The following is a 10,563-nucleotide window of genomic DNA, read 5'->3' as shown; positions in this document are numbered from 1 at the left end:
GTGATTGTATGGTGTGAGTCGAGAAGCGATTAAAACCAATCAGCATCACAGTCACCCGTGTACAGGGAATTACCTTCGCAGGAATGCATGTTTTATATGCACAGCACAGTCGTTTGGTTATTTAGCTTTGGGACTATTCGCCCGATAGACGAGTGTACAGAAGCTAGAAACACGCTTCTGTACACTCGTCCACAGTCCCTCTATCCATATCCATGGATAGAGGGACTGTGACTCGTCTATGGGGCGAATAGTCCCAAAGCTGAATAGCCCACCAAACGACTGTGTGCACAGTCACCTGTGTTCTAAAATTCCGCTCTACGCCTCTGCGCCCAACAGACGAGTGTACGGTCATGCATATGTATACACACGTCTATGGGGCGCATAGGCGCGGAATTTTAGAATGCAGGTGACTGTGATGTATTATGCCATTTTGTTATTTCAAATGTTCATCTCGATGAAAACTCGTCGTTTGTCACGTTCAGCGCGCAGTATTCAGGGTTTTCGTCACTTGTTATTGTACATTGATCAATATCCATGACGTCATTAAAATGATATGTATGTAGCCAAGTGATGCACACTCGTCTATGGGGCGAATAGACCCAGCGCTGAATAGCTCTCCAAACGACTGTGGTCTAACTTTTGTGTCGAACCGGTATGTCTAGGGTCACATCTGCAAATTCTTTGGATAAAATCCAACCAGCAGCTGATGTATGCGAACATGTTAAACCAATACGGAGGTCAATCTGTTCGGTGGCCCTTTAACTCCGGAGAAAAGAGACAAATAAAGAGATACGCCCTCAATTAATCAGAATAGAAAACTGGTCAAGTGGGGATCTAAGCAGTCACAGAATCGCACATATTCCAGTCAAAATAAGCTATTAGAATTCCAACCAATATTATATGCGACTGATTCATTTCTGTACTTTAAATTGGCTTCACCGTGACTCGTCCAAGGATGAGTTTCTTTGTAATATGAAAACCTTGAAAAGAGGCATCAAGGGTAATATTGATCGACTACATGTAGGGTGTAGGCGGCAGAAGTTGCAACTGAAAAATGACCTAAGGGCAGTGCTGCCCTGAGGTCATTTTTCAGTTTCAACTTCTGCCGCCTACCGTGTAGGGTAGGCATGTAGGTGCGATCGAAGTCCGTGGTTTGTGGCGTTACACGCATGCGCGTTCACAAGCGATGGAATACAAACATTCACTCCCTGCAAAACGAAAGTAATTTTATCGCCTAAATGCAGGTGTTTCGACTTTCATAGGTGGCCATATGATGATATTTCAGTCCACACTTTCGGGCACACCATCAACTGACACAAAAACCTCTAGCAACACACACGCTCTGCGCATGCTATTTTCGTGACACTCGCCGACGCGCTCATGGCACAAATGTTCGTGGTAAACTAGACGCCTAGCAATGAATAAACTAAATATTTTGCAATCTACCCTTGCTTATCTGTCTGTTGGGTATTCCAACGAATTGATTATCAAGGCGTAGGCAGTCAGAGCAATGCATGCTAGGCAGAAAGCTTGTCGAACAGGAAGAGTAAGCCGTGAAGTAGATCGGGAGTTTGTGCTGAGAGTTGATTTACTATTGTCAGATATTACAAATAAACCACGTCATGCATTAATCATGGTTCCGGGTATTTCCCCCGTATATTGCGATCGCTTGTTCGTAGGCTAAGCTTAGACAAGGCACATCAGCTGACCTGGTCCATCTCGAAAACAAGGCTGCCGGAATTTGGTGGTAATTTGCAGTAAAGTGCGTCGGTCATGTCTGAGCGGGCGCGCACGTCAGCTGACACGGGCCTTGTCGACGACCTAAACTATTTCACCGATACCAAGGTGAAAATTCGGAGAGATGAGACACAAAAAGCCGTGAAGAAGGTCCTCGAAGTGGTCGATAGCATTTTGACTTACGTCAACCTGAGAGATAAAAGATTCAGCCATCAGCCCCGCATTGCTGGCAGCTACGCCTCGGGCTTAAAGGTCAGTAAGCCTGACGAATTTGATTACATGGTACAGTTGGAGGCATTGCCGAATTTTCAGTATACAACCTCGAGCCGACCAAGATATTACGATATCAACAAAAGTGGTCAGATTGTAAAGACATCCGTAGTACAACCGCCAAGTCAGCTCCCAGACTTTGGGACACCCGAAATTCGAGTTCCTCTGCCAAATCCTCCTAAAGGCTACCACTTTGTATCGTTTGGCGACTATCAAATTGTAAAGGAAGCCTGCCAATATCTGAGCCGCATGATTCCCCGAAAACGAAGAAAACGAAGCCTCTCACAGCAAAGCTGAATTGAATTTCCCGATAGAACTTCGAGAAGCGAGTCGCTCCCGGACACCTGAGTGAAATTCCCCGGATGACATAAAGGATGGACAATGCAGAATTCAGACCGAAACAAATTACAGGAGAAGGTGATATTTACAGAGGCAAGCTGAATCATTCAACCCAAGGAAGCCAGCGAAGAACACGTCAAGGCAGATCAACCATGAGAAGATAAGAGTATCAACATTTTGAAGGGTGAGCAGATTCGAGATTTGCCGAAGTTGAACAAGAGAACTGTGTATGATCGTTGGAACTGCGTCTTTTGTCTGCGAACTGAATTTGACAATTGTTCGAGGCGTTTTTGTGGTCAAATAGTTAGTATAGTAGACTCGCTTTGATTCAAATATTGGTATTGTTCAACAGAGAAATCTAATTATTTATACTCGTTTGTGTTTATTTATACGAAGCCTCATCTACGCGGGTTGGTTTGGGGGTTGGGAGTGGGTTTCTCTTTTATTAAGTGAAGATAATTATAGAGCTACGAGAATTACCGACGCTGCAGTGCTACGCGTAAGACGTCTCCGATACGAAGGGTTGGGGGGTTGGAGAGTTGAATAGTTAGTTTTTAAATTTGAACATCGTCAATATGGTAATCGAAATTGTTCTAGAAACGGATCTCACTGGAGAAACTTTTGATTACAAACTTTACCGCGGACATTGCCCGATACAGCTTGTATACATCTGCTATCAGCACTGCAACACATACATTATTCGTTTATTTTCAAATAACGATGTCATGTTTCTAATTACAAACAAAAAATTGTACTTTCCACTTGATGTTCTTCTGAAATTCTGTACTTTCCTTGTGTATTTTGTGTAAATGTAATATTTTTGTATTCTATCCATATTTGAGACACCTTTTATAAGGCTTGAGGGCAAGCCTTTGTGGGAGAAAGAACGATGTCATGTTTCTATAATTTGTATCGGTTACTGTAAATCTTCATTCTAGTAATTCGCCAAATTTCAACATTTCGCCACTTGGGCTTGAATTCCCACGATTTACCGGAGGTGTAATTCTTCAAAATTGGCGGCAAATTACATTTTCAAGTCTCTTCTGTTTAAATTCAATGGCAACGCCATTCCAGGCACCCGCATGTCTCGTGAATTCCTATGATTATGCATGAAATGTCTCACGCAAGGTTGGACAATAGAAAGACAATGTAGTCGAACTTTTATCAGAACTGTAGCTGTTAAGTATCGCTTTTCATATTTTCACAGCTTGGATTTAAAACAATGGTGTTATGACATTTCTCTTGCATACTATGTATTAATCATTGTGAAACAAGCGTTGGCAAGCTTTCTTGTCGACAAAGTATTGTAAATTTGGGAGTCGGACTTTGGGGGCCTTGGAGTGAGCATATCTCCAGGCTCTCGGAGCTAAGGGTTGCCCCAGGCAGCCATCAGGCTGACCTGGGCAAATAAAGTTTCGAGCGCAACGTTAATTCCTGTATCGCCTGATCTGTATTTTATACTCCATCTACGCGCACTGTGGTCTGAAGAAGTTCCCCTTAATCGTGATCCGAACACCAAGAACATTCTTTTACGATTTGATACGACAATGGTGGTGTGTATCCTATCTGGCATTCACAAGACATGAAAGTGGACGATGATCTTGTCCCCTTCAAAGTCAGAAGTCTATTCAAGGGTCTGGTTCAGGAAGCTATACGGAATTGTAACTTAAGAGGTATGCTGAAATAAAACCTTGTCTGGAAAACACTGTGAAACAACTTTAAAGGTAGAATGCGGCTCGGGCACAGATACTCAGACTCTCAAACTTTTACAATATTCTTTTAGCCTAACTCTTGTGGGGGCTCATTTTGAATCTTATGGTATGAATACAGTTTTCACCTCCTTGGTTTTTTGAAAAGCGGGAATTTATGTCCCCCATAGAGATAACACAGGGATGGTGGCCATTTTGAATTTCAAATATCATTACATGTAAATATTGGGTAATTTGTTTCTCTGGTACCCCGACAGCGACTCCTGAGATATTGTGAACTATGTATCTGATATGTTGTCGTACTGCCCTCTACGATGGTGATGTATCAATACCATTTTGTTGAAGTTGGCTATCTCCCTAGGTCGCGGAGAGAAGGGGTACCCCGCATACATGCATAACCATTATATTGTTCAGGATAGCAGGGGATTTTTTAAAGTTCAGTTTAAATGAGATTACGTTTTCACAATGGAAAAATGTTGGTCGGGGAGAGAAACTTTATTCTGTTGATTAAACTGAAAAGAGATTACAGTCACAAATTAATGCTTATGCTTCAATAGTCATAAAATACATTACTTACGATGATGACCGAAGTATGAATTACCCGAATTAAATGCACATCCCCGGCGACTCATTGAATAATAAAATGGAGAATAATTTCATTGCAAATGTTGTGTCTCCAGGAGATGTTTTGTTATTTGTTGTAATAGGATATGTGAAACTGTGCAACAAGACGCACGGACCGGCAATAACCCTGAAACTGATGATCGACTTTGACGGTAGCATATCTGTTGATCTGGTACCATTTGTGCCTAACAACGGTATAGGCCTACATCCGTCGGTGTTGGCGAAATGGCCACGGACGTCGCTCTGGCCGCCTGCTGGCAAAGTGGAAGAAGTGAAAAGAGTTGGACTTAATGCTGTTGCGAAAGACAATCTCTACTGGTATGTTTATGCATATCATACCTACCGTTCATTTAAACCAGATCCAGTACTAGTAGTACAGCAGACAACTCGATACCATGTATAATCTTTGGCCGATCATGCCCAGCGTAAGATCCGCGGAACACATTCCTACAAAAGATACTCTACACGTACGATCGTATTTTGCTTACTCTTTCTCTCTCCCCCCCCCTCTCTCTCTCTCTCTCTCATTCTCTGTTCATTCGTACAAAGATTGGAACACTTAAAAAGTCACATCGTTATGCTGCACCCCACAGAGCAAGTTACACTTCTCAATTTTCTTTTAAATTTCGAAATCTTTTCTGAAATACAGGCAGACATCATTTCAACCCTGTGAAATGGCGCTGTTGGAGGGAATAGACCAACATGGTGCATGTCGTAAACAGTGTCTCAGAATTCTGAAGAAACTACGAGAGGACCATTGGTGTCGTTCGACTAAACCTGTAGTGTCCTCGTATCATTTGAAGGTAAGGCTACACAGTAGTTTAGGTCGTGTGACCTGATGACCTGATGGTTGTATCCTCCCTTGAACTTAGAAAAAGTTACTATTGAGCACAAATATACTGTGTGTATCTGTCACCAAGCTCTCAGAAAATAGGGTAGGTCGGTTGGGAACTTTGTTTATTTACGTGTGACCCATCAAAAACGACAAAATTTGGCAAAAGCGTGAGTGATTTTGGAAAATGCTAAAAACGTTCGTGGTCAGAGGGTTTTAGATAGAATAGGTCCGATTACCGCAAACATTTTTTTATTTGGCCTTATTTTTTGCTCACGTGTGAACACGTGAGCATATGTCGCAGCGATGTCTGTCTGTCTGTCTGTCTGTGTGTCTGTCTGTCTGTCTGTCTGTCTGTCTGTTGGTCCATTTTCTCAAAAACGGCTGAACGTATTTCAGTCAAATTTGGTAGACATCTTCAGAATTCAAATGGCTAGAACTGAAAAGGTTTTGGTGGGCATGGCTTGGATATTAATGAAGTTATGAAAGTTTTAATTTTTCTGTTACGCCGCGTATGGCAAGTGAAAACAATCGACTGTTTGAGGGCGCTGTGAAATGTGCTTGTCCAGGTTGGCTACAGCTGGATAGCTCTGGTTTCAACCACGGTCCCTCCGTGTTTCAACCTCGTATTGAACATTAAAAATATGATATTTTATTACTCATTCAACTCACTATTCAAGATAAAATATCGTTTAGCAAATTAGCTTTATCCTTGGTAATTGATTGTTTCCCTCGCTGCTCGATCGCCAGAAATGAGTACATACGTTCTCTACCTAGCCTCATGGCATGGAAGTGCTGATGAATAATAACTTTGGGTCAAAGGTATTGAAGTGTCCAATCAGGTTCGTGCACAGAGTCCAAGGCCATGACCTACTTCATGTACTTCTGCACTGTTTTGATTTTGCTTCGCCAAGAAACGTGTTCGTCATTGTCCATAGAAGTATGTTTGCTCTCCTTTGAGGTTGTTTGTGAAACAAATTCCGGATAGGCCTTGGAATGCATACGATCGGCATCGCGGCAGTGCATGTAGCTAGCCCTACGAGTATGACGAGAGTGTCCGGCTTTGGCTACGCCGCCTCCCACCTCCGGTAGGCGGCGTAGCCAAAGCCGGACACTGTTGCCATACTCGTAGGGCTATGCATGTAGCGTACCATGCTTGTGTAACTGCCGAGCTCAACGTGCATTCACGGTTGATACTCGTGTACAATCATGATGTGTTCAATTCTGATGAAGATTCATAAGTCTTACTTTTGCAGTCTTTTTTCCGTACGATAATCCCGACAATACGTGTTACTGTTGGCAATGGGATATACTTCCCAAGATATGTCGGATTATTGAAATACACCTGCAGACTGATTATACAGCCAATGTTTACAATATCGCGCAACGCATGTTGATGTCGCCGAACACCAGCAATACAAATGCAAAAAATGAACAAATTATGTATGCATTCAAAAATCGAAAACCACACAATGGCAGCATATTATCTCCAGATAATATGTGTAATTTTTTATTTACATAGTGGCAGCAATAAGCATAAATAGGCGAGCGATGTAAATGGGGTCGGTAAAGCATTGCAGCCGGTGAAAACGCCGTTGTTATCTAATAGGGTATTCTGCATGTAAGGCGCTGAATTACTTGCGTCTGTAACAATGTAAACTTTAAAAAAATTAAGCAAAACTTCAAAAATCTTAAACCATACAATTGAAGTGCACAACATCAAGATTATTTGTGTATTTTTTTAAAGTCAATAGCTGAAGGAATAATAATCTCCAAGCGAGCGATTGATTCGGGACCGGTGAATAATCACAGCCGGTAAATATTTTGTATGGGCTTGGGAGTAATAAATTACGTCGCCGAATCACGACAGTAAAATGTAAATTTAAATAAAACCAACGCAACAGCAAAACATCGAAAATAATACCCTTGTAGGACAGTATCTTAAGATTATAGATTTAGATTTTTACATTCATAGCTGAAGAAATAAGTATCTTGAGGCAAGCGATCGGCACGGTAGCGGCGAAGAATTTACAGCCGATAATACTGGGTGCGGGAGGGAGGGAGTAACGTATACGCGTACGTCGCCAAATCACGAGAGTAAAATGTAAATTTACACGAAACTAACGGAATATCCAAACATCGAAAATAACACCCTTGTAGTACAGTATCTCAAGATTATAGATTTAGATTTTTACATTCAAAGCGGGTGAAATAAATATTTTGAAACAAGCGATCGGCACGATAGCGGCGAAGCTGGTAGATCATCAGCGCCCATTGTTTTCTATGGGGCGCGAGTATGTGTGTTGCCGAAAAATTGAAGGCGGTAAAAATGTAAAAATACAATAATTTGAGCCAATATTTAAAAATCGAAAACGATACGATTGTAGAACGACATCTAAAGATTACGGATTTAGATTTTTACATTCGTAGCTGATGAAATAAATATATTGAAGCAAGTGATCGGCACGATAGCGGCCATGAATTTGCAGATAGTAGACGCCATTGTTTTCCTATGAGGCGCGGGCAATGTGTTTTTTTGTCGAACTACAGACGGCGGTTCAAGTGTAAAATCACAAGAATTTAAGCATATATTTAAAAATCGAAAACGATACGATTGTAGTACGGCATCTCAAGGTCTCAGGTGTGAATTTTTGTATTTATGAATGAAACACTAAAAAAATTGAAGCAAGCGATCCACAAGGTACCGACGACGGCGCAAAAACCATTGTTTACTATGGGAATTTTTCGTATCATTCATCCACACTTGCAATACCTAAAACTCGCCGGTTCAATTTTTTCATTTTTCGCACGAAATGAAAGAAAAGACACAGTCCTTCGGATGTTCATCGTAACAAAAATCGTATCGTTTTCGATTTTAAAATTACGCCTTACTTTTCTTGTACGAATTGGTTTCAGGGCTTAATTAGCAGTGGTGCTGTACGCGATTCGAACATAACCGCTTGTCTGTGTCAGCATAATTTTGGCAGAATCTTCGTAATTTATTTTATATGTAAGTAAAATACTTACATATACGTTTTCATGTATATGTATACTATATATTTAGAGAATCTTTAGGACAATGCTAGCGTGAAACGGCGGCAATAGCGTTATATATTTCTGACGGGCGTCAACGTCCATGAGACAGCGTGTCGCTGCCGTAGTGGGCTCATGAATAATTCATTAGGACGACTACGCGTGAAACAAATTGGCTGCCAAAAAACCCGTAGTGTGTAGGCAAAAGTGTGACGGGGTCGAAGTGACTTGGGTACCTGGGGCCGACCAAAACCAGTGTGAATTACTGGGGTCAAAGCGGACAGCGGCCGGGATGACGTGTTCCCCAAGCGAGCTACCTTCAGAAGTCTGTTTCATCGCAAAAAACGTCAACTTTTAAAACCCGTCATTTATTTACTGATGTTATTCTCAGCATCACAAACATATACGCCTCTGCTATGTATCACAGCAAATAGTTATATTTGAGCGCCCCGTAAATGGGATCCTCGTTTTTTTGCGAACCCGGAAGTGTGTCTTACTCAATGCATTTCCTACCCATAGCGAGGGAAACTGCCCGCGTTCCCATGCTCCCATGCACCCTTTTTCAATGCCAGTGCAACGCCATCTGTGCAAAATTTGTGGTGGTATGCTCCCGTGTGATGGAAAACCTCTCTTATTCTAACAATGACGTAGTTGACTTTGGACTTCGATTTCGTAAATGTGATGTCCATGCAGTGAGTTTGGGTTGGCGCGCTTATAATGCAATCTTCGCCCGCCTGCGGTCCGATATCCCGCATTTATTAGCGATATTTATCTGTTTTGACTTGACCAAAGTTGGCAAAACTTGCTATGTACATTAAAGATACTATGATACAAGATTATTGAAAGTCATTTGACATTTTTTTCAGCCAATTCCCAATATGCATATTTAATGAACCTTCCAAATTAGGGATATATACTGGCATTTACTTGATAAAATTTGGCGAAACATGCTGTGTACATTGATCATTATACCAGGTTATAACAGTATTGAAAGTCATTTTGCATTTTCATGTCAGCTAATTCATAATTTGCATAAATAGCTAACAAGCTTTCACGGTTTGGCATATAGAGCTTGAAGGACTTGACCAAAGGTAATTACACATGCTATATTGTGATACAATGACAGTACTCAAAGAAATTAGTTATTTTTATTTCATCCAATTACATATTTGAATACTTAATGACCTTTAGAATTGATCTGTGGTGAAATTCATTGCGTTGATCATAACACTTTAAATGTAGCAAAGCATGTAGCAAAGGTTCAAACTTGCACATAAATGCAATATATAATGAAACACGTGAGCATTTTCAGTTCATATCTGGTATTCTAATGTTTTACAGCCATCAATATATTGTGACATAGACAAGATTCGGCGTAACTGCATGCAAAAACGTGAACGCATCACTATTGTCCTTCTCACCTTTGTCCTCGAACAACACCTTGAGGTTCAGACATCAAATCACTGCACTTCCCGCGCAATTTAATCTTAAATACTTCGCATTTCAGACGCTGTTGCTATGGGAATGTGAAAGTCATCCACATGACACCGATTGGTCACCTGTGAAGCTGAAGCTTGGCGAACGCGTCTTGGGTCTTGTGAGAAAGTTGAAAGAGTGGGTCAATGATCGTGTTTGTCCGCACTATTTTATGCCGGAGATCAATCTGTTTAAAGACAAACACGGAAATCTAAAAGATCCGGGGAACGGTAAAGGCTTTGATCATGTTGACAAGAAACTCGGCGAATTCTTAAACGAACCGAGACGTTTTCTCCGCGATTAGGACATTGACTGTCTTATATTTACATGTATTCCTCCGAAGCTCAGAAATTAAACCGGTTTCAGACTCGATTTCAGGGCCTTGGTGATCATATCCCATAACCCCGTGATTTCAACTTAGTTTATGTATCCCTCTTAGAGAGTATAACCATACTGCCTTTTCCTGTAATTGGAAATTACTCAAATTCTGTAAATCATTTTTGATGAAACCTTAGAAATATATGTAGTGTTACCGACAGAGTC

General features: G+C 41.2%; 1 protein-coding gene across 2 annotated transcripts in view; it reads left to right on the top strand.

Annotated features, from left to right (window-relative positions):
• The first annotated feature begins 1,681 nt into the window (after window positions 1-1,681).
• The window catches only part of LOC139118955 (protein mab-21-like 3), a 28,416-nt gene continuing 19,534 nt past the window's right edge, over window positions 1,682-10,563 (top strand). Inside the window, exons 1-4 of one of the 2 annotated variants that reach the window (XM_070682536.1) lie at window positions 1,682-4,019; window positions 4,763-4,997; window positions 5,329-5,482; window positions 10,052-10,392. In XM_070682536.1, the coding sequence (XP_070538637.1) occupies window positions 3,929-4,019; window positions 4,763-4,997; window positions 5,329-5,482; window positions 10,052-10,324 (753 nt within the window). In that variant the 5' untranslated portion in view covers window positions 1,682-3,928 and the 3' untranslated portion in view covers window positions 10,325-10,392. Of the gene's footprint in view, window positions 4,020-4,762; window positions 4,998-5,328; window positions 5,483-10,051; window positions 10,393-10,563 lie in introns of those variants that run through there. The other variant, XM_070682537.1, reaches the window with a different exon arrangement.

The sequence above is a fragment of the Ptychodera flava genome, chromosome 19 (genome assembly GCF_041260155.1).
Source record: "Ptychodera flava strain L36383 chromosome 19, AS_Pfla_20210202, whole genome shotgun sequence".
NCBI lineage: Eukaryota > Metazoa > Hemichordata > Enteropneusta > Ptychoderidae > Ptychodera > Ptychodera flava.
The sequence above is the reverse complement of the archived record's forward strand: the minus strand, read 5'-3'. Positions and strand labels throughout refer to the sequence as shown.